The following is a 23,771-nucleotide window of genomic DNA, read 5'->3' as shown; positions in this document are numbered from 1 at the left end:
AGCCGGCACTGAGACCTCGAAAGCGAGGAGAGGATCTTCAGAGGAGCCTGGGAACAAGGTAGCGCTTCAGAATTAGTAATGGTGTAAGAGCTGCCTCAGGAGGCTGAGGGATGTTTGGTAAAGACTGTATGTACAGTACAATAAAATCTTCAAATATTTGAAGAAAGCCGTCTTCCATATCTGCTGGAATAATGATGTTCTGCTCCATCGAATGGGCTGAACCAGCACGTGAAGGAGTCCCATTCAAAGACTGTGCCAACAGAGCAATATTAATCTTCATTTAAATTAGGCTATACCAAGAGAGGCAATCCTTGAGACCTCCTCTAAGTGGGTCCTCAGAGCTCCTCACCTTTGTGCAGGGCCGTTTAAGAGCTTTTAGTCTTTCCCCTGTAATATTTTTTTTCTGCAGATGCAAGGTGTCCATTTGTACGGGACGCTTACCAAAATGCCAAAAGGACAGGCAGTGTTTGTGTGCTTGCCTAAGAGGTGTTGCTCAACCAGCACTGCCGCTGCTCCTTGACCAGAGGAAGGAAACGGTGTCTCCCTCGAACACTGACTCATTTCCTGAAGGCTGCATCAGCGATCAGTCTTTGGTTCCTCATGGTACATCACAGCGTGCTAGAGTTTTCTCAAAAAAAACACTGACGCATAGTCTTAGGCTGACCCTTTTTTGAATTCAGCGATAACTTCTTGCCACGGTGATGGCACTTCTAGATGGAAACCAAGGGACGTGTGCTGGAGGTGCTTGGACAGAGTATCACGTTCCGACATGGATGTGGCACAGACTGTGTCTTTGGTTGTTGAATATTACTTCAGAAAGTAGATCTGATTTGTTCTGTTCTCCCACCTTTCTGGCAGAGCTTGGTTTTGTAATCGGCTGCTTTTATCTCGGCCTTTATCTTCGCCATGCTATGAGTCAGTGCAAACTGGGAGCTGGCTAGTACCTGAAGGAGGCCATCGACAGATCATTGTGCAGATGCTTTGTGCATGTGCCTACAGATGAGTGCACAACCATGCATGTTAAATGAGGGCAGATGCTGGAGATAGCTGCTGACTGCAAGTTTTACTGGCTGATGTGTGCTGCCTTGTCCTGCCTGCACTAACAGGTCACACGTAACAGGGTTTTGAGAACCTCTGCTGGAGAGAAACAGCAGGTTCTGCTGCCAGTCCCTTAATGTGGGGTTTTTTTTTGGTTTGGGGGGATTTTTTTTGTTCCTCACTTGGAAAAAGCTTGTGCTCAGGAGCACCAGAGCCCTGGGACCAGCAGCCATCTGCTAAGTAGTTTGCCAGAGATTGCCCAGGGAGCCCCAGTGGCAGAAAGGAGAAGGCAAGAAGGGTCCAGGAGAGGGTCCGGGCACAGGGCAGCAGCCGTAGCCGGGCTGCGTGTAGAGCAGAAGGCAGGCAGAGGGAAGCAAGGGGGCTCTTCAGGGGCTGGAAAGCCTCAGCGTGACTCCGCTTGCGGAGGCTCAGATCAATGGAAACGAGCACAAGTAGCATCGAGATGTGCCAGCCTGTCTTCATGGGAAGAAGCTCGCTTAATTGAAACCGTCTTCTTCCTTCAGAGTCCCTTTGCAGTTCTCTTCAGTAGCCAAGAGCTCTTATCTGTTCCAGCTTATGCATTCTGTGTGTCAGCCTTCCTCGTGCCCCTGTTTTATTTAGCTGCCATTAATTTTTTGTCAAAATGTTGAGAAGTAATAATAACCGAAGTCATTACTTCCAGTTTTCCTTGAAAGATCTGGGTAAAAGGCACTTTCTCTGTAGCAAATCTCCTTTGACCTGCTGCGGCGTATCTGTCTGGTGGTGTTTTGGTCTAGGCATGAAGGGGAAAGGAGAAGGAAAACTGCTTCTCTTTTATAAATGGGCCATGCATATAGTGGAAGATCAGAAGCCCCCTGGTCTCGCTCTTTCGCCCTAGTAGGGATTCTTGCTGTGTTGTTAGTTTGCATGCCACACAATAACGTCTCTGCAGCTTCATCCCATACGGACTGTGCCTCATCTGTTTGCCTCTTTTTCACAAGCCTGTTGATATAAAGCATTAATCATTCAAATATTAATAAAGAAATAATAATCCTGGCTGTTGCTAACTATCTGATTTCCTTTCTTTTTCTTTTTTTCCTTTTTTTTTTTTTCCCTGTGCACATTTTCTTTAGCTTGAAATGGCGATTGAAAACCTACAAAAAAATGAAGGGATTACATCACACAAAAGCAGTTTGCTCAACAGCCATGTAAGTTACAATCGGAATTTACAACCTTTTTCCTGCTTTGGTAGGAGCATTATTTGTAGCCCCTTGGTGTATTCGACAGCACGAGCCACTCCGAGCAGCCTGTGGGTCAGCTGTGCTGCCCAAAGCAGCCCATTCCCAAGAAACAAGACTGCAAGAAGTGCCATGATGTTCATGTTTGTTTATGAGATGCTCTGGATTCTGTTAACTGCCTCTACCCTGTGTTTATTTATTTCATCTGCCCTGCAATGGAAATTGCTGGCAATTAGATAAACCCATTTGAGGGGGTTCTTTCCTTTCACTGGAATTGAAAGATGGCTGGAAAATAACTTGCAATTCTACAGCAATAACTTGGCGTGAATCATGACAGATACCCCTTAGATAGCCTGTACCAAAAGCCTCCTCCTGTGAATGCCTTTATTGCCTCTTTTCGTGCCTCCGGAAGACCGTTACTGTTACAAGGCTATGCTAAATCCATTTGCTAGACCTCTCTCTTCTCACTACGCCAACAATTTCCCTGCTTTGTGTGACGTTTCCACTGTTCTGCTGGGCCTTCTGCGTCATGGTTTATGGCTCCCATGCCGTAATGCTTAACGGTGAGCACATGCTTGTGTGAGATTTGAAGGGTCTAATTCAAGTCCTCTTGAAGTCGTTGGACTTAGCCTTGACTTCATTGTGTTTTGGATTAGGCTGAAGCATGTTCTGCACTGATAAATCACAGTGCACAAAGTGGTACTTTGTTATTCTAACAGGTTTCCTTTTGCTTTGTATTTGGGGGCAGATCTGTTGTCATTCTTAGGTCCTGCAAAAAAACTCTTTGCCCTCTTCACCCTAGAGACATAGCCTGAGAAAATGAAAGGAGCATTAAACCTAATGGTCTGATGTCAAAGCTGATGTCAAACTGCAAGCCAGGGCTCCTGAATGAGCTCGATCCTCATTTCAGCATCTAGAAATTGAAGGTTCCTTGTTGTAGTTGGGGAAACATAAACCTGCAGAATCAGGCTGGTGGCTCCTGTCCTGAGCACCTCTGTGCATCCCCGTCCCGGGCCGGGGCTGTGCTCACGCGCCCGTGCTGTGCCCCGGGTGCCATGCGGATTTCTCTAAGGATAACGTTGCTCTGCAGAATTTTCCGTCTTTGTCCCAGTGCAGAAAAGGACAGAGCAGAGCAGGACGGGGTGGGTCGTGGTGTGGTATTGAAGGAGGTTTGAAAAAAAGCAGGAAAAGAGTAGAGGAAAGAAAGCAAAGATAGAAAAGAGATTTCATCTGACCACAGGCTGTGCAGGATGGAGTTGGGGCCCGATCCAACCTCTGGTCAGATCTTCCCCAGGGGAAGGAGCTGTCTTGCAGGGTAGAAGTAAAGGACTTAATGTCTCTCTTCTCAGGTCACGGTTTATAGTTTGGCATCAGGCTTAAGTTCCCTTACAAATTCTGAAGCAAATAAACTACTCCCTGAGCGCGTGTGTACACATCAGCTCTCCGCTCGCCCCTGCTGCAGGTGTCAGTCCAGGCACAAGCGCTGTGCTGCCCTGGGCAGCTCCAGGCCGGGGGCGGGTAATTCTCTCTGCCAAGGCAGAGCCTGAGCCAAGGAAACCTGCAGGGCCCTTGCTGCCCTGTGAACCTCCAGCGTCCTTGCTCTGCTTTCCCGGAGCACGGAGCGATGTCTGCGGACATGTGGGAATAACGAGGAGGCGATGGCACGAGCAGTGCCTGTAGGAAATGCAGCACATTGCAGAACCGGATCGGGCGATCTCTTTCTAGAGCTGGAGGAGGGTCGGTGCCGTTGCCCAGCAAGGCTGCGCAGCCTCTGCCTGGGGAGGTTCTCAGGGCTCCACTGAATGAGCCATTCGACTGGACTGAGGGGCCTGACCGCCCCTGGAAGTGAGCCCTGGTTTGAGCAGGAGGCTGGACTGGAATCATAGAATCCATCATCAAATGGTTTGGGCTGGAAGGGACCTTTAAAGGCCATCTAATCCAACCCCCCTGCCATGAGCAGAGACATCTTCCACTGGAGCAGGTTGCTCAGAGCCCCGTCCAGCCTGGCCTTGAATGCTTCCAGGGATGGGGCATCCACTGCCTGGAGAGCGGAGGCTGCCAGAGGTTGCTCCCAACCCCGGTGCATGGGACAGCGCGATGAGCGTTGAACCTCTGCACGTCTTCCCTGGCACGTGCCGTGTTATAAAGGTTTCTGCTATCCGGGATGTTTCATTTCCCACCTCTTTACGTTAAAAAAAAAACCAAAACAAACTCCCAGAGGATTACCTGTCCCAAATGCTTGTGTGACCGACACACGATAGTGTCAGGCTTGCGCATGAGAACCAGAAAGTGAAGCAGCAGGTGACTGTGATTTGGCAAGGCTGAAAGCAAAATGGGAGCTTGACAAAAGGTAGCAGCCGAGGCGGCTGTGAGATAATGCTAATTGCACTATTAGGTGGGACTTAATTGCTCTTAGTCTTAAGGTTGCAGAGTTTTTCATTAAGTGTCCTGTCCCTCGTTTTAAATTTCACATTTTGCAAACCTGTAACTTCTTGGGATAATGGTTTATTTTGTTGCTGTCAGCAGATGTTTCATACCAGGAATCTCTATTCTTTTTTTTTTAAAAAAAGGAAAACTAAAGGTATCTCAGTCAAGAGGGAATTTTTTACATAATGCTGTTTAAACAAAGTCAATGTGAAATGGAGCCACACTTGATAACTTAATTTAGCTTCAAAAACTCTCTGAGAGGTTATTTAAGTGCACTTGAAATATCGAATTTGGAAGCCTAAGCTAATGCTAATACCCCAGGGACACATGATGTTTCTAATGAAATTATGTCAATCTATTACTGGTACTGAAAAAGCCCTGCTCACAAGGGTACTCCAGAGTCACTGGGTCAGAGGATTACTTCTGTGCCAATTAGGAGCTTGCAGATGATGCAAAGAAATTTGAGAAAAACGACTACAAGGTTTGTACACCAGTGCCCCAAGCTAGGCACGTAAGAAGTAGTTGGATGCTATAACCTGCCTGAGGCCCTGATATCCATAGCACTCGTAGGAGAAGGGGGAAAATGTATTTTTTCCTCACTGCCTGTAAAACAAAAACCAAAAAAACCCAAAATAAACCCCCCAAAAAGCATTGGACTTCTTCCCTGCGGGTGAATGGCTCTTAGGTAGGTGCTGATGGAGTTTTTCCCCCGAGGCACAGATCTAACCCCCAAAGGGTGTTTAGGTGGAAACACCTAAAATAAGACTGAACAGCGAAGTAGGAAAACTGCTAAAGGGAATAATTCCCCCTTGGGCAGGGGAGGAGTGTAACGACTTAATGAAGGATGAATCTCCTGCTTGGTGGAGAAAGGCGGGCGATGCTGGAGCTTGTGCTCACCTACACGGGTAGCTCGGGGCTTAACTGTGCAGGGGAGCAGAGCTGACAGGCACTTGTTCTAGAAAAGAGACTTTTCAAGAAAATATATAGGTTTTGATGCAACTTTCATTGCAAAAGGTCGGTGGGGTTGAGCCGGGAACGCGTGGTGCGAGGGAAGCGTTTCTTCCCATCGCTGAGCTGGGGATGCTCGGCAGCGCGTGGGTGCTGCAGGGTCGGTCCTAACTCTGGGCTGGACTGCGCGGGGACTTGGGAGCCTGCTCCTCTTAGTCTCAGATAAAACCACCTTAAATATGAACCACAAATGTGTGTCTTCATTGGTTTCTTTTTCATAGAAGTGCCCATAACAAAAGCTCTCCAAACCTGGACCTTCAGAAAAGAAGAGTTTGTTTCTTTTCTCAGGCAGCCCCGTGTATTGCTTTTTCCATCCTTAAAGAGCCACCCCTGAATCGAACAAGGCCGAGGTTTTTGCTAAAGATTATTCTTTTTAAAATCAAAACAGTCAAGAGAAAGAAAGTTAAAGTAGAAATGAAATTTAAATGTTCCCCTGTAGTGTCGATAACAAACAAAGCAGCATATGGCTGCGTAGTGATTTTATTGGAACCTGATGTGGTATAAACAGAAATGAAAGTGTCGGATAGCTTGTCATTGTCACAAGGGAGCAAAATTCAAAAAGTAAACAGAATAAGGGATACAAATGGAAAGAATCTTTAATGTTCTCATTTTAAGTGTCCGGTCTGTTATTACTAATGCAGGAAGAGCAAAAATTGTGTTTTGAAAATTATTTACATTCTGACAGATTTCTTTTTTAAGCTCTTGTTCATATTGTGAAACTCTGTAATGTTTCAAGGAATACAAAAAGGCACTTGCAGAAAAAGAAAGCTGGAAGATGAAAGGAATATTCTAGAAATATCTGGGATTAGACTAAAAATCTCCAGGATCAAATTTAAATGAGAAGGATTTACCTGAATTTTACCTTTATTACCTGAGAGGGGTTTATCTGAATTTTCCATAGTAACATGCAATTTTTATTCTTTTTTTTAAGGCTTGGGATTGGAACGGGTTTAGAAAATAAATAGGTGATCCACATTCAGTATCTTCCATAGGTTAAATAAAAGGTTAAAAAAAAAAAAAAAAAGAACCGTCTTAATCATTAATCTTTTAAATACAGGGTATGGGCCAAAATTAGCACAGATGTGGACTACTTAAAAACTGAGCTCCTGCGGGTCTTTGATGTCAAAAGCACTGGGGTCCACTTTTGTTAGAGATCCTTAATGGGCGGGGGAGGCTCGGGCTCCGGCGTGGCTTTTGGGGGCTTCCCAGGGACGTCTTCTCTGCGGAGGAGAGCACGAAGGGCCGCAGATGGTTAGCAAAGACCTCCTCGTAGGACTGTCGGGTTTGGAGGTCAGGAGGATCTTCGTCTGTGGAAGAGCACATCAAAGAGTGTCTTAGGTGGTGTGTAACTGGAGGAAGGTGGGAAGGTGACAGGCAGCTCTGTGAAAAGCAGGACGGGGGAAAATGGCCAAGAGGTTTTTCTTCTTCCCGCTCTGGCAGCCCCTGGGCTGCTCCAAAGGCCACCAAAACTGATGGATCCGGTGATTTGAACTTGTGGTTGCTTTGAATCAAACCCAACTAATGAATGAAATAGTTTTAACTGTACAGCTTTGGATTCAGCTCATTTTATGTAGCAGGAGTTTAAATTTGGATACGTGAATGCTAATCACAGAACGTACATTCATAGGTGCTGAAAAGCCTTTGTGTGAGAGCAAAGTTGGATATGAAATACATAAACTGAATATAACTCAATGGAGCGAGGTGTCGGAGATGTCATTGCACATTTCAGGTTGCATTTTCACAGAGTTATTGATGTCGAACTCGAGTATAGTGGTGAATTGGGACCCCAAAGTTTCACCAAGAGAAAACCGTAGAAAAGAGCCAGATACTGGAGTATGAGTGGAGAGGACTTAAGCATAGGCCAGCTTGTAGATCCATGTGCATGGTTAAATCCTGCTCATTTCTAGACTAAGATTGTGCTTAATTACAATATGTGCTTGAACTATTTGTTGTAAGGAGATGATGTAGCTAATATTTTGGCATCCGTAGCCTGTTTTGCCACTGATGGGGTGCGGATGCAGCTGCTCCTGGTGGAGCTGTGCCTGCTGTGCGAGCAGGCGTGGATGTCTGGGTGGAGAGCAAAGTCTTGAAAATGCTCATCCCAAATGGCCCTAACACAATGAAAGGGCTCTTACCAAAGCTATTGATTTTAGTCCATTTGTGCATCTAGTTCTTTCAAAAATTCACTTAATATAACACTTATTTTATTGATGCTGAAGTCATTTAGCCAATTAAAGGAGATTGGGGTTTTTGTCTTTTTGCATTTTAATTCCTGTGCTGACATTGTGTGCTGGGCCTGCCCTTTCAGCCTGCCTGGGTATAAATAATTTATATCTAATTGCAAACTTTAATCAACAGAAATGTCAGAAGAAGTTCAGACAGTATATTTTGAAAAATAGATGGAACCCCTCAGATTTTTAAGGTTGATTTGGTAACCATTAATGTTATTGTTAAATGAACAGTTGCAGACATGCCAATCTTCAAATTAATAAAGACTTTGCAGCGTATTTGGTTTGCCTAAAATTTATTCCTCTTAGGCAGTATCTTAACATCTTTATTCTTGGAAAACATGAGTTCTTACAGCTTTATTTTGGCTCTGCAGGAATTAATCAAAATCCAAGGTGGACACTGAGATGGCAGGCGGACTATGTTTTAATGCTCTTGCAAAATCTGACAGCGTTTTTGTGGGGTTATTAGCTTTGGGTTGGGGTCCTTTAACTTTTGTAAAAATGCAACCGGCATAAATTATATAAATTAACTTATATAAATTACCTACCCAGCATTAAGTTCTCTTGAACTCTTAATGTCAGATGGGCTCTCCTGACATTTAAGCATTGACATGGTTTATGCAGCCCGTTCCAGCCCTCTTTAGACTTTCATGTGTTCTTTATTTATTTATGTTTTCCATACATAAAGCTCCAGTGGTTGTTGGACAACTACGAGACGGCGGAAGGCGTCAGCCTTCCCAGGAGCTCTCTCTACAACCATTACCTGCGGCACTGCCAGGAGCACAAACTGGATCCAGTGAACGCTGCTTCCTTCGGAAAACTGATCCGGTCGGTGTTCATGGGGCTGAGGACTCGCCGCCTGGGAACCAGGTTGGTATGAATCTACAGTTAAAAAAAAATAGCTCCTACAACTTCTCTCATGCATACTGAGAACCTGCCGAGCATCATTTAGCAGGGACAGGTCTTTCTTCCGAGATCTACAGAAACAACCAACCACGATCTTGTGGGGAAAAAAAATTGCTGTTCTGAGGCACAGAAGTCATTTCCGTGTGTTGTGAGGAAAAGCTGCTTTCTTACCATGAATCAGCGGTGTGAGAGGCTTGGCAATACAGTTAATTTCAGACACGCTCCCGGTCGCTGGTGACAGTGCCTTGTCCAGCCACACAGTGGAATTTGGTCCAAGTCCATTTCCTAAGGAGCCTAAGAATATTTTACTTGAACCTAAGCTTCTTCTCATTCCATTACTGTCTCAAAAAGATGAAGTAACTCATCTTCACAATTGCTGCTGTCAGCTGCGGAGCCCGAAATTCTGATGCAGTGAAACGGTTTCTCCCTTTGGGTCCCGTAAAGTTCCCCCATCACGGATGAGAACAGAACCTCTGATGCAGACAAGCTGTACAGATGTAAATGGCTTATTTCGTAAATTCCCAAAGCGGCAGCCTGAATCTTGTGACAGCATTTTTTCTTTTAAAACATCAAAGATCCATATGATGTTACAACAAAAACATAACATAAGAAAGTATGCCTGCAGTAATTACATACATGTCCTTCAAGGGAGCATCCAAAGGATCTGCACAGCTTGCACAGCTGAGTTTGCATTTTATCTCAGTTTCTAATTTGAAAAAAGTAGCTAATACACTAGAGAAACACTGATTGCTCTCATTGTGTAAGATTTTATAATAAAATTCAAGCTTAGATGTTTGGGCTTCAAAACGAGAACAAAACCAGATGTGGCCGGGGCATTCCACAGCTGGAATGTGGAGGCAACAGTCGTAGGAAGAGCAGGGGAGAGTTTGGATTTCTCTACATTGGTTCAAGTGCAAGAGCTCTGAAATAATTTCTTTAGAGGAGAGAAATTCTTTAATCCTACCAAGGATTAAAGAAAAAACAAACAAGCAAAAAATCCACTGAAAATTGCAAATGTGCAGGTTGGGAAAGATACAGTAAACCTCAATAAATATGGAAATAGCTGTCCACCATTATTTTCTTATTCGTTCATTTAGATTATAAATGCAGCTGTTATTTAACAGGCACTTAAAATCACTTAAGACATGGCCGAAGCGTACTTCATACCTGAGCACTCAGTCTGTGTAAACCCCTTTCGTACAGTGACAAAGAGTGAATGATTCAGCCGTCCCCTTGAAAAGAAAAAATTCCCCCCGCCAAGGAAGAAAGAGTTAATTCTTTGACAAATATTCCTCTCTTAAATTTCTCTGTGTAATTTTCCAATGGGAAGCATCATTGGATTTAAGGTGCCTCCAGACTCTGTCATAGTGACGCAGCAAATGAATTTTAGGCATCCCCACTAAGAGGGGTCTGGAGACCCTGCTGCTGCTCCCCTGGCTCCGTCTCCCCTCCCACGGAGGACTCGGCTCAACCCTTGTTAGCGACAAATTGGCTAAAACCAAGTTGGACATACTGTCGTCATGTATCCATGGCTGCATAATTGTCCTTCTCACTCCCAAGAGCAGACGCTTGGGGATTGAAAAATTCCAGTTTGGTGGAAAAACTTTAGCTGACACATCTGTCTAATGTGATGGAAAGACATTCGCCTAAGGAGCATCACAGCAGCTTTACTGACCAGCAAAGGAAAAAGAATTACAGCCTGTTTTCCTTGCAAAAAGCTTTAAGTTTTTACAAAAACTACAAAAACGAGCAACTCCAAGAACAAAGCCACATCAAAGCCTGTTGCCGTTGCTGTGAAAGTGCTGGCAACAGAAAGACATTTTTCTTATCGTATTTGACTATTCAGTCAGGCCTGTTTTATCCAAGTCTAGATAATGATGGAAGTTTGTTTTTATGGAAAAAACAAATCCTTAAACCCTAATCAAATAGCAAAGTGTCCCCTGAGGTCTTTCTGCCATTCTGTTTAACAGCACTTTGTTTTGTAACACTTGTCTCTTCTTCTCCAGTTACCATGGGTTACTTGGAACAAACCTTGCCGCGTTTTAAACGTGGATGTCACTGAACTTTGCGACATGTGGTTTTAAATTTTACAGGGGATGATGGCATTCATTAGTTCAGCCATTCAAATAGTGCTTGGCAGCAAACCGACGTGTGCTGTAAGAAGTCGGGTGTATTGTCAAAACAAGCCTAAGAGTGAACTGCAGGGCTACGATGTCCCTTCCATTGACTAGCTTACACTGACCAATTTCATCGCTGATACTTCCAGGGGAAACTCCAAGTATCATTATTACGGGATCCGTCTAAAACCAGAGTCTCCGCTGAACCGTTTGCAGGAGGATACCCAGTACATGGCAATGAGGCAGCAGCCCATCCACCAGAAGCAAAGGTAGGTGCTCCCAGCGTCTTGGAGCTCGCGAGCGGTGCCCCCGACGCTGCTGCGGGCAACGATCCTTTCCCAAAGAAAGCCGCAGACCCCATCTTGGGGCTTGGCTTGGGAGTAACGGGATTGTGTTGGGACAGTTCAGACCCAAGTGTTGCTGAAGTGCCAGAGCTGAGCTGCGGAAGAGAGGACTGCGAGTCACTGGCTGCTCTGAGTAGTGGAAGGGTCCCAAAACGATTCTGGTAGATGCCCCATCCCTGGAAACATTCAAGGTCAGGTTGGACGGGGCTCTGAGCAACCTGCTCTAGTTGAAGATGTCCCTGCTCATTGCAGGGTGGTTGGACTAGGTGACCACTAAAGGTCCTTTCCAACCCAAACCATTTTATGAAACTGCATTTATCCACCTATTCTGTTTGCCAGCGGCTTGATTCAGCCCGCTGCTACAGAGAATGCCACCATATGTGCCACTTTTCACCGCCTCCCTCTGACCAAACTGTTTTAGGACCTTGGCTATGGAGTTATTTGTGTAAAGGACGTGGGGGCTTCTGTTGTGCTTGGGTGGGTTTTGGTTTTTGTTTGGGGTTTTTTTTGTGCAATAGCGCAAGTTAAATAGTGCTGTGGTTAGTTTTGTGTCTGAGTAATTTTGAAGATAAAGTACAATGTGCAAAGGAATTTGGAATTGTCTCCTGGAAGCACAGACACTTCTGGTTCTTGCTGGAGTGAAGAAGGAGCAGAAGAATTTATTTCTTCAGCTCCCAGACAGAAAGTAAATGCAAAAGTCAGCTCCCGAGACGGAGAGTCTGCACTCTGGCACCCACTCCAGCTCTGCTTCTCATTTTCTTTTTTTTTTTGGTGTCACCTTGGGCAAACTCCTTAACCCCTTTAATTCTGTCTTGAGGAGTGCTTTTCAAAAGGAGGCTCTCATTTTCCCCCTCCACTTGAGTAGATGATATAAATGATCAGCCCTCAAAACACCGGCCTCGAATGTAACCTCGTGTATTACGTGACGAACACAAAAGTCTGCATGACTGTGTTGCGAATAACGTATACCTGTTTGCTCGTGCCTGTGTAAATCCCAAGCCACACTCTAAATTTAGGTACAGACCGGCGCAGAAGATGGATGGCATGGCAGAGAGTGGGTCCAATAATAACCCGCACACTACGCCGGAGCAATCGGTTGCTGCTCAAAGTCAACATCATCAGCAATTCATAGGTGAGGAGACGGCTTTAATGTGTTGGGTAGCTCACATCTAGGCTTATATCTTTAAGAGGAAGGAAGGTCTTGTCCAGCAAGCCCCATCTGTTCTGCATTTGTTTGCTTTTCTAATAAATCTACAGTATTATATACATAAAATATATATATATTTTACATATAGTATATATTCTAATAAGGTCTTGTAACGTCACACTTGCTAAGTTTATTTGCTAACTCCCATACCTACAGGAAGGCTTTTTCCTTGCACCATCAGGTCTGTCGGTTCCCTCCAAGTATGTTTTTAATCCATCTGGTTTTATCCAAATTGGATGGAAGGAGTGGAGGTCCTGAAGAGCCTTGCTAAGACAGGCAGCCAGAGGGAGAAGAGCGATTCTCTTCATTGCAAAGGCTGCAATGTGTATCCCACGCAGATGATCCATACGGACCTTCTCCTTGGGAGACAAGCTCTTTGGCTTTACCGGATCTATGGATCTATGTGCCTCCATCATCTCCAGTAGCGATACCAAATCCTGGCCAGCTCGGAGCCTTCTCTGAAATACAATTGCTCTTGATACGTCTGCTGTCCAATTATCTTTTCCATTGTACTCTCAAAATACCAGAGAGACATTTTTCAGGCTTCGGAGGAAATCTAATGGGAAGCGCAGTAGATGAGGACAATGTATTCTTGTTTCTTTTATTACAGAGAGAAAGAAAACATTTTCCTTTCTACACTGAATAAAATGGGCTGCGGTTGTTCACTCTTTGCCCAGTATAGAAGCAGGAATTGGGAAAGTACTAGATGATCGGTCTCATTTCTCTCATTTCATCCCCACTTAAAACATGAAAGATAGCCACCAGCGACAGCAGCACCTCGCACTCATCTGTAGTCCTGCGTAACTGAGTGCTCCTGACTCTCACCATCTTTCCCAATCTTTTTTATCCCTAGATGTAACCCATGTCTTTCCCGAGTTCCCAGCCCCTGATCTCGGTAACGTCCTCCTACAAGAAGGGGTCACCATGAATGACGTGAAAACTCTGCAGCTTCTTTACAGGCGACACTGTGAGGTGATTATTTGGAATATTTTAAATTTATTTATTAATTCATGTTTATTATCATGACTTAATTAATTAATTAATTCATGTTTATTATCATGACTTAATTTATTAAGTCATGTGCTCATTGCATATCCTGCTCTTGGGAAAAGCTAGAATATAGTAGGGAATGCTTGATTTGCTAGGTATTACAACTCAAATATTGCACTTTATGTTATTTTTTCATTGTATGATCTGTTTTATGTTATGTTGATTATTAAAACAATGCCCCTGTCATTATTTTTCTTGTAAATTATTTAATCTAAATGGCAGCACATGAAATTTATGCTTACACTGCGTGACAAGATGCTAGCAGAGCAGCTAATGAGTTGTGTTCTTTGTTGTCAGGCGACTTTGGATGTTGTAATGAATCTTCAGTTTCATTATATTGAGAAACTGTGGCAATCCTTCTGGAGTCCTAAAACACCATCTAGTGATGGCTCTACTGCCCTGCCGTCCAGGTACGCTGCTGTGCTTTGATTATTTCTGAATGATCCGTTTTTTGGTGGTATTTTATCTTTTAAAAATGTGTGAAGTATTTTCAGCTTCATTAGGCATTTTGAGTGCTTTGTAGGACTTGAAAGTATTTACTTCCCTGCAGAACTGTCACAAAGAGTGTCAGAAGTGTTTAATATTGTAATGACCGCACAACGTTCGGACCTCCGCGGAAAGCATCTGCTCTGATTATGTACTTCTGCGTGCCTTATACCTCCTGTAACAAGTGCTAATCCAAAATGCAGAGAGTGTTGGGATGGTGGAGGATGGGATGATGCTTTAGTAAATGGTCAGCGGGAGCAGACGGTAACGATTCCATGTCATTAGGTATCGGTCTCGAGTGACATCTCAGACTCTGAGGTTTTAGTGACATCTAGACTGACTCACTTCTTTGGATGGCTCTCCAAGTCTTTAAGTGCCACGTGTTTTGAGGCAGATAATGGCAAAGAAAGCTGCTCTGATCTTTGTACTCCTGCCTGGCTCGTTGTTATTGCCTTTTCTTTATCCTTTATGCATTGGTAGTCTGATGCCACGAGACAGGGGAATGGAAATAAGTGAAAACAGAGAAAAATTGAAAAGGTGAAGGTTTCTTGTTAAAATTTGTATTAAAAGTCTGTACTGTCCACTTCTACAGATTATATAAGGACTTCCAATACTGCCATTTTATATTCAGAAGAAAAATGGTAAAAGTTTGAGTAATAAGCAAATACCCCATAATAATCGGTACAATATGGCCCTGTTGTGCTCAGTAGATGTTACCCAATGGATGTTTTCCCACAGAGAATCACTGTAGCTTTGCTTGATTCGTTCAGAATTTCTTTTCCATGAGGGGATATCTGCAAGGTGCATTGCAACACGGCAGGGAGAGCCATGCTAGGTACGGATAGGCTCCCTGGACACTGGAGGCAGCATTTCGGCAGGGCTCTGGCTAAACTAGCGCATCTCGCTAAGGCTGTGTGCTCTAGTACCTCTCCCTACCACTGCTAATAATCAAGATAGGCAAATAAAGCACTCCCTCCCCCTGCTTTATTTATATACAAATATAAACCCAAGATATTATGAAAGTGGCAAACTGTTTGAAAGCATGATAAATGCAGAATATGGTTCCACTTAACAGAAAGTTTGGGCTTGACGGCCAGTTTCTCCGTGTGAGTGTTTAGGAGTATGCCTGTGGAGTTCATTTACAAAAACCGCTCAGGCAGAGGCTATTGGTACCTCTTTATAGCATGTCCAAGGCTCGGCTTTAAGGGTTTTGATGTAACACATGGGGAAAGTCCCTTGCAAATTCCCAATTCCCAGCATAGTGTCTCAGCAGCTCTGCTTTGATGCTCTGGCAGTGCATTAAGGCTTCGGCTTTCTCTGCTTGCTGTTGAACCAAATATCTTATGCCTTAATCATGCAGAAAAAGTTTCCATACATCTCTAAAGTGAAAATAGTGCAAGCTTGATTGACCTCATTCAGTTAGAGACAATATGCTCTGTTCTCATCAAAACACCAAATCTTTTTCCTTCTGAAAACATTCCGCATTTGAAGGTGTTAAACACCTCAAAACCATTTGTAGGATCTGTCAGTACCGGCTAATCTGCTCCAAAAGCATTCGCTGCAAACGTTTTCTCCCCACTGCTACAGCTGAGGAGGTTTAGAGCACAGGAGAGAGGCGTGAAGGTTTTGGAAATAGCTGGGTCTGTAAGGAGGCACCAGCTAAGCCTTTGCCTGCTGAAATGACTGTACAATTCCCACGTACACATCAACATGAGTGTGTGAAAGGCAGTGGAGGCTAAAGACGGAAGAAGCGAAGGCCAAGCACTGGGAGATATGGATTTGAGGGAAAACGGTGGTCAGAGCTCTGACCCCATGGACGGGAAGGCACTTGCAGAGTCAGCAAAGACTTGTACAAACGATCAAGCATTTCCTTTTGAAAGAAACATGAATGGCTTTTTTCTGCTGAAAACTGGGGTTAGAAATTGAGAGGAAGGGTGAATGCACTGAATGCAAACCTGCTGCTAACGCTGCCTTCCTCCTCCTCCTCCCATAGCGATGAAGAACACGAAGGGACCCTCCCAAAAGATAAGCTGATCACTCTGTGCAAATACGAACCCATCCTCAAATGGATGAGAAGCTGCGATCACATCTTGTACCAGGCCCTGGTGGAGATTCTCATCCCAGACGTGCTCAGACCGGTGCCCAGTGAGTACCCTGCGGCGTGGTCAGGAGGACACGGGTGGTCCCGGCTCCTGCTCGGCTCCTGCTCCTCGCTGGGATGAGTCATGGGATGTTGTGTCTGACAAACAGCCATTCATGACTCACTCAGTCTGGCTATCGCTTGCCACAAAGATTTCCATTATAAAAACTGATTTAGAGGGTTTTGTTTCGAATATAAGCTAAAATATTATGGCAACAGCAATATTTTTCCTTTGTGGCCCCTGGAAATTCCCTTGCTTTTTAAAATTTGGTTTATTGCATATCACATCTCCTGACTTTGGCTAGGAGTTACGGTAAAAGCATAAGCTTAATGCGCAAGTAAGCACGGCTAATCCTTGTGAGATGTTTCCTTGGAGATCATATCTTTGTTTATGTAGGACCATCCCGGCCCCTACTGCACCTCCTGGAAATTTGGGGTCAACTTTCATTTGGGAGATTAGTGATGGGCTATCGAGGGTTTTCTCTCTCATTTGGCACCTCAGTGAAGTGTGTGCGTCGCTCTCCCCGGAGCCTCAACGCAGCCATAGACTGGGCTGAGCAGCACTGGAAAGCCGTGTCCCTCTGAGCTGCTGTTGTCAGTCTGCATGCTGGGGCACAGCTGCGTCTTTAAAGAGCATATTTCAACATTTGGAAAATGCTCAGAAGGACCATGAATAAGAAAAGGATAAGAAAGAATAAGGATAAGAAACTAAGAATAAGAAACTAAGAATAAGAATATAAGAATAGGAATAGGAATAGGAATAAGAATAAGAATAAGAATAAGAATAAGAATAAGAATAAGAATAAGAATAAGAAAAGTTTGAGTAACAACACTGAAGAATAAGAAAAGTTTGAATGCATCTCAGGACCCAGCTGATTTCCTTGATGCTAAATCGAGATCACCGCTAACCAGATCAGAGGCTGTGCTTTCCACAGCAGTCCTCAGCTAGAAAGTGGTGTCCGAAGATGATAAGGAGCAGCCTTTCTAACTCTGCAGACTTCTTTGCAGGCACGCTTACACAGGCGATTCGTAATTTTGCCAAGAGTTTGGAAGGGTGGCTGATGAACGCAATGAGCGAATTCCCCCCCCAGATTGTCCAGACCAAGGTAAGCAGGGGGAGCACGGTGCAGGTCAGGGGGGTGAATGAGCCTGTGTGTGCGTGTTGCGGTTTTCCACAGTGACTGGAAATCCCTGCCGGGGTTTGGCCATGTGTACTCCAGACTAGCATGGTGTAATGAATAATTAGGACCCAAAACCAGCAAGGAGTGGGAGGACAGGCAGGACAATTCCTTGGTACCAGAAGTTGACGGTGCTCTGTCCATTGAGCCGTTCCCATATCCTGAAATTGCAGATAAAGCTTTCTGGAGGAAAATGTCCACGCTGGGATGAAGCTGTCCTACTAGAAAGTGCAGGACACCTCATGCACTGAATGGCATTGCAGAGATTGAACCTCCCTCTCTCCTAAAGCCGTGGATTCTTGCAGCCTGTTCTCACCTTGCTGGTCTCTGCTGGAGACAGAGTGTGAAAACCTGTTAGTTTAAAGCAAAGAAGTGCAGAGGCTGGTTTGCAAGATGCAATAGATGCTGCAAAAGTGCTGCTCTGGAGCTCTCGTGTATGCTTTGGACAGCAGCATGGGTGGGACTGTGCAGGTTACCCCAGCTGATGTGTGATGTGTGCTGGAGCTCGGCACTGGGAAGAGTTTGCCTTCTGGCCCCATGGCCTCCTGCTCACCGTGCCCTACGTGCTGTGTTGCAGGTCGGGGTAGTGAGTGCCTTCGCGCAGACGTTACGGAGATACACATCCCTGAACCACCTGGCTCAGGCCGCCCGTGCGGTGCTGCAGAACACTTCCCAGATAAACCAGATGCTCAGTGATCTCAATCGGGTCGACTTCGCCAATGTGCAGGTAACTTACAGCATCTTTCCCTAGCTCGTGTTGTCTAGAACTGGGACTCTATAATCAGGTTGTCTGCTGGTAACCAGCTGTCCTGGTTTCAGCTGGGATAGAGTTAATTTTCGTCTTGGTAGCCAGTATGGGGCTGTGTTTTGGATTTAGGATGAGAACAATGTCGATGATACACTGATGGTTTGTGATGATACACTGATGCTTTGGTTCTTGCTAAGTAGTGCTAAGCTGTTGCTAAATAGGTGCTAAGTGGCGCTCACACTGGTCAAGGACTTCTCAGCTTCCCCTGCTCTGCCGGGGGCACAAGGAGCTGGGAGGGGGCACAGCCAGGACAGCGACCCAGACTGGCCCAAGGGCTGTTCCATACCCTATGGCGTCAGGCTCAGTATATAAAGCTGGGGGAAGAAGAAGGAAGGGGGGACATTGAGTACGATGGCGTTTGTCTTCCCGAGTAACCGTTACGCGCGATGGAGCCCTGCTTTCCTGGAGATGGCTGCACACCCGCCTGCCGATGGGAAGGAGGGAATGAATTCCTTGTTTTGCTTTGTTTGCGTGCACGGTTTTTGCTTTGCCTATTTAACTGTTCTAATTTATTTTACTTCACTTATTAAATTGTTCTTATCTCAACCCACGAGTTTTCTCCCTTTTACCCTTCTGATTCTCTCCCCCATCCCACTGGTGGGGAGTGAGCGAGCGGCTGCATGGTGCTTAGTTGCTGGCTGGGGTTAAACCACGACAGTCCAGCATCCTATTTCCAATGCTAAGAAGCAATTAAATAAACAATTTAACGGGTTTGGTGTTAGTTTTCCAGGTAAGTCTGCCATCTTACTGTGAATAGTGGAGAAGGTACTAAGGAACTTCTGTAAGAAGTAGTGCTACCAACAATAATATAGTTCTAATAATAATATTGTGGTCTGGACAGATCGGAGGAGACATGATTCAGAGCTGGTTTGGAGTCCTTGTCTACTAGAAATGAAGTTGAATTCCTGGGTTGGGATGCAAAAACTGTGCAGGCTTGGCATGAGTAACTCTCAACCCTTCTTTCCGAGCAGGAGCAAGCCTCGTGGGTGTGCCAGTGTGAGGAAGGCATGGTACAGAAGCTGGAGCAGGATTTCAAGCTCACTCTGCAACAGCAGAGTTCTCTGGACCAGTGGGCTAGTTGGCTGGATAATGTTGTTACTCAAGTCCTGAAGCATCACGAGGGCAGTCCCAGCTTCCCCAAGGCAGCCAGGCAGTTCCTGTTGAAATGGTCTTTCTATAGGTACATTTTCTTTCTCATTTTGGAGATATTTCTGCATTGGGCTTAGGGCATGTGAATAGCTCCTTGAAAAGCCAAGGCCAAGTTCTTTACTCCCATGCAACTCTGGTTAACTGTTGCTCACCCTGGTACAGAAGGGAATGTTCTGTCTCCCGTGTCCTTTCAGGATGGGGATAGGATACTCCATCAACTCATTTCTTAAAGTGCTTTGAAACTCTTGGGTTAGAGGTAGAAACAGAGCACTGTGTCCCACGGTGCCTTCAGGATCAAGAATTCACATCAGCCATGATGCAAGTGTAAAATACAACCCAAATATTTTGTTTCCCGGCCGTTTTCCAGCTCCATGGTGATCCGTGACCTCACCTTGCGCAGTGCTGCCAGCTTTGGTTCCTTCCACCTGATTCGCCTGCTCTACGATGAATACATGTTTTATCTGGTAGAGCATCGTGTTGCCCAGGCAACAGGGGAGACGCCGATTGCTGTAATGGGAGAGGTGAGAATTGTTTATTCCCTAGAAACAAACCCAAACTAAGCAGCGCTTGAAGAGACACAAGTGGTTCACAAACAACGCTGTGTCCTGAACATGTTTTTGTAACCATCTTTGCCAAAGGATTCACTGAGTTCTTTGAGTGCCTGGCAGAAGGATCCAGCTCCTTGAGCGTCTTCCATCCTGGCTCACTAGTACCTGAGCTGGTGGGTTTGGGGCAGTTGAGCATCAGCTGGGCTTTGGAGGCCTGGAGGAGGGAGGAAAAGGATCTCCCCACTTCTCTCCATAACCTCTGGGTACCAACCCTGACTTTGGAGTTGCCACCAGGGCAAAGTCCCATCAAACACAAAAACTAAACCAAGCAAAAAAAGGTCCAAAAGTTACTTTCCCTGCAGCTTTCAGTGGTGCTGTTCACTGAACTTCTTCAGGCCCCTGTAAGCTCCGGAGTTACGTGCACAGTCAGCCACTCTCTGGTTTTGACTTGAAGAAGAGAAATGATGGGTTGTTTGTGTTGGGGGGTGTGTGTTGGTTTTTTTTTTAACAAATCAGACAGTAAATCTGGTGCCTGGCTTGCAGGCAGGTCCTGTCCTGCCTAGCTGAAGCCACTTGCAATTTTTCACACTGAAATGCCCAGATTTAAAAGGCCCCAACCAACCTGTGGCAGCAATATAGCAACTACTGTTAGATTAGAACTGGTCTCATTTGCTCCTTGAAGCTCATAACTGTTTTCTTCCTTCTGTGGAGCTCATGTAGGGGAGCCAGACAAACCAGATGCATGCCTTTTGCTTTCCCTTCCCCTCCCATTAGACCCGTGCTGTTGCCCCAAGTCAGCAGCGCTGTGAGTTCCCACTCTTCCCTGCAAAATCTGTCTTTATTGATATCAAAAGAACATGAAAGGCAGCGAGTGGCTTCCAGCAAAACCTAGCTGTGGCAGGCTTTCATCCTTCAGGTTTTGCCTTTCCTTCTTTAACCTCTTGCAATATTTCTGTTCTCCAGGAGGAGGCTGATTCTTCCCAGCAAAAGGGGATGAATCGTGTTCTTCCATTTCCATTGCTCGCTTTATAACTCCCGCTCTCCTCAATTCCTTCTGCTGCTCAACTTTGCATGACTTTTCAGCATTGTTACAGCAATTTAGTGTTTCAGACCTCGTCACAGAGGGAGAAAACACATCTCCAGAACGCAGCGTATCCCAGCTCTCTGGTTGCACTTGGCACTGTGGCCTGGCAAGCCAAAGCACTTTCCTGACGTGAATGCAAAGGCTTTGCAGAGTTGCACAGAGGTGGATTGATGGTCGAGTCCCAGGAGAGGGGAATAGCTGGCCTGTCTGAGCGGCTGCCCGGCAGATGCAAAGGCTGGAGAAAAGGCACCGTCCTTTGCTCTGTGACGGTACTTGGTTGTGACTTGGGAGACAGAAAAATTTCTCCCTTCATTCTAGAGCTCAGTTCTGCCCTGGGTTTTTGTGTGTGGTGTTTGCCCAGAGGTTTAAACGGCAGTGACAGGCTTTTCCCCAGAACACGTGGTTGGTTTTGGTTTCTGCTCTCCACCACCGGCACTGCTGATGCTTGTGGTTTCTCCTGAGCGGTTAAGCTGCTTGTTAGAATTGCTTGGAAGTAGATACCAACTTGCGGGTCTGGCGCCTCGGGTCTCCATAAGCCTCGCTTACCTTGTAACTCCTTTTTCTTTCAGTTTGGTGACCTCACATCCCTGTCCCCAACACTGCTGGACAAAGGTACCTCCTCTCCCTCAAGGGAAGGCCCGCTGGGTCGGGGATTGAATCGCTGTGGGAGGGGGAACCTCGTGCTGGCTCTTCCACCCTGCTCTCTTGGGAAAAAGGACCTCTTCCCCTCCGGTCCCCACTCTGATGCTGAGACTTGTCCTTTGCAGATGACATTAGTGACCTGGGCAGCGAGGTGGACACAGACTCCCGGAGCGTGGGGGAGCCGCTGGTGAAACGGGAACGCAGCGACCCCGGCCACTCGCTGCAGGAGATCTGAAACGGGGACTCGGCTTTTCTTCAGCTGGACGAAGACATCCGGAGCCAGGTTTGACGGTCGCAAGCCTGAGTCTCCCCGTATCTGCGTTATTAGTGCCTCTTAGTTTCTCTTTATGTTTACTTGTGTTTGCGGAAGGGTGAGCCTGGGTGGGCGGTGGGATGGGGCTGGTTTGTCTGCCTGCTTTCCTCCTGCCCGCTGCCAGCAGCACGACTGACTGCTGGCTGGAGGGCGAAGGTCCAAAGTCTACGACCGAGCGATGGAAGCCCCCATGGTCAGCAGCGGATCGGATGTGCGTGGCTAGGAGAGGCTGTCCTCTCCAGCCTGAGCAAGGCGGGCAACCGAGGCTTTCTCTTTCAGGGAAGGTGGTTTGGGTTTCTTCCCCACTTCTCAGACTTCACTGTGATACAAACTTGAACCAATCAGTGCCCAAGAAGAAGGAAAAACACCTGACCCTTCTCCTCCAGCCTTTCAAGACAAGCTGTCCCGACTCTGACTTTGCCAAATCATTCGTGCCAGGGAGCGCAGGACAGTGCATCTCTTGTACCTGCCTGGGGAGAGGGCTCCAGGCTGCACATCCATCTGGTCCCGGCAGAGTGGCGCACGTGCCCGCTCTGGGACTGACACGTATGTGCTCTGGGACTGAGACATGCTCGCTCGGGGACCACGGGACGAGCGTTCCCACCTGCTCCCGTGTCTCCCCAGCTGGGTTTTTTCATCGCTCATCCACGAAGGCTCCTGGGACACTGTCAGGCCAACTCAAGATACCAAAGGACGCTGAGGAAGCGGCAGCTGGTCGCAAAGCGTGTTCATTGCCCCCTGCTCTCGGATGCCCGTGGGCAATCCCACAGGCAATCCCCATCCTCGCCAGGGTACCCAGGCAGGGGGGAACTGGTCCCACATCCTGGGTTTTGTAAAATTCTCGCTTGATGTCCTGCTAAAATGTTGCAGGTAGGGTGCAGCTGCCCGCGGGGCTGCATCCAGGCCATGGGCGAGGGTGTGCGACTGCAGTGCCTTAGGGTGGGCCGGCGGGCCCGCTTCCCCCCGCTCTGGGCGAGCCGGTGCAGCAGTGCCTGTTGCTCAGACCCTGATAAAATGAAACAGCCTGTCCCATGTAGCAGCGAGGGGCTCGCACGGGCCCCGGCTACGCTCAGCACTACGGTGGTGTTTCCCCTTGCTGTACGGCTTCGCCTTCTCCTGCGGCATCGTTGCGGTAGTGGCTCCCGCGGGGCTGAGCTGGGGGAGCTTCTGCCCCGGGGGGGTTTTATTCTCCTTTTCTGTGTCCTGTGGGGTCCGGGCTGACGGGGGCTACAGGGCAGAGGTGGGGGGGAATCTGTCATCAAGCCAAACTGCAAAAACAAAGCCCCGGGGCAAATCTTTCTGTGAATAAAGGCCGTGTCATAAATAGCTTTTATTATTATTATTTCTAATGATACAGTATTTGATGTGAGCTTTTCCAGGGGCCTTGTGTACATTTGCATATCAGAGTATATTCTATCCAAATATATTATTTACTCATTCCGAATGGTACCAAGGTAGCTGTGACACTTGAAAAAATATTGCTAATGGAAAGTAAAAAGAAAGTGTGTGTAGTGGCACATCTTTCCCTCTTACTGTCCCGTGCTGTTGTCTGTCAGGGTGATGTTTGTCTGTAAATGTCTCGTATCAAAGTAGCAGGAGACGAATGAGAAAGCTGGATTTATTTGTAAATAACGGCAAGGAATAATCCCTGGGTCAGAGTCCACACTTCAGATCCTGCTGATGAGATAAGATGGTCTAAAAAAACCGACTGAGCAACCAAGTCTTAAACTCCCCTGCTCCCAGTGAGTGTGATACTGCCTTCAGCTGGTGCATTGGCTCTTCTTTGCAGCCGCTACCGACCGACCCCGGCCACCTTCTGCTTACCACGGACGTGCAAACGAGATGCTCTGGAGCTCTGCAGCACAGTGCGAGGAGTCTGGA

The 23,771-nt window shown here is 46.3% G+C and overlaps 1 protein-coding gene across 6 annotated transcripts in view; it reads left to right on the top strand.

The window, feature by feature from the left end:
- The window catches only part of RFX2 (regulatory factor X2), a 61,651-nt gene extending 37,880 nt beyond the window's left edge, over positions 1-23,771 (top strand). For 4 of the 6 annotated variants that reach the window (XM_082331097.1, XM_082331095.1, XM_082331096.1 and 1 more), the window contains 12 exons: positions 8,607-8,788; positions 11,091-11,210; positions 12,302-12,417; positions 13,346-13,464; positions 13,840-13,952; positions 16,022-16,173; positions 17,177-17,274; positions 17,924-18,073; positions 19,126-19,334; positions 19,671-19,824; positions 21,505-21,547; positions 21,703-23,771. In XM_082331097.1, the coding sequence (XP_082187223.1) occupies positions 8,607-8,788; positions 11,091-11,210; positions 12,302-12,417; positions 13,346-13,464; positions 13,840-13,952; positions 16,022-16,173; positions 17,177-17,274; positions 17,924-18,073; positions 19,126-19,334; positions 19,671-19,824; positions 21,505-21,547; positions 21,703-21,812 (1,566 nt within the window). In that variant the 3' untranslated portion in view covers positions 21,813-23,771. Of the gene's footprint in view, positions 1-2,150; positions 2,226-8,606; positions 8,789-11,090; positions 11,211-12,301; positions 12,418-13,345; positions 13,465-13,839; positions 13,953-16,021; positions 16,174-17,176; positions 17,275-17,923; positions 18,074-19,125; positions 19,335-19,670; positions 19,825-21,504; positions 21,548-21,702 lie in introns of all 6 variants that reach the window. The other 2 variants (XM_082331098.1, XM_082331094.1) reach the window with 2 other exon arrangements.

Source organism: Platalea leucorodia (assembly GCF_965183815.1).
Source record: "Platalea leucorodia genome assembly, chromosome: 21".
In the NCBI taxonomy this organism is placed as follows: Eukaryota; Metazoa; Chordata; class Aves; order Pelecaniformes; family Threskiornithidae; genus Platalea; species Platalea leucorodia.
This window is presented reverse-complemented; position numbering and strand designations above follow the sequence as displayed.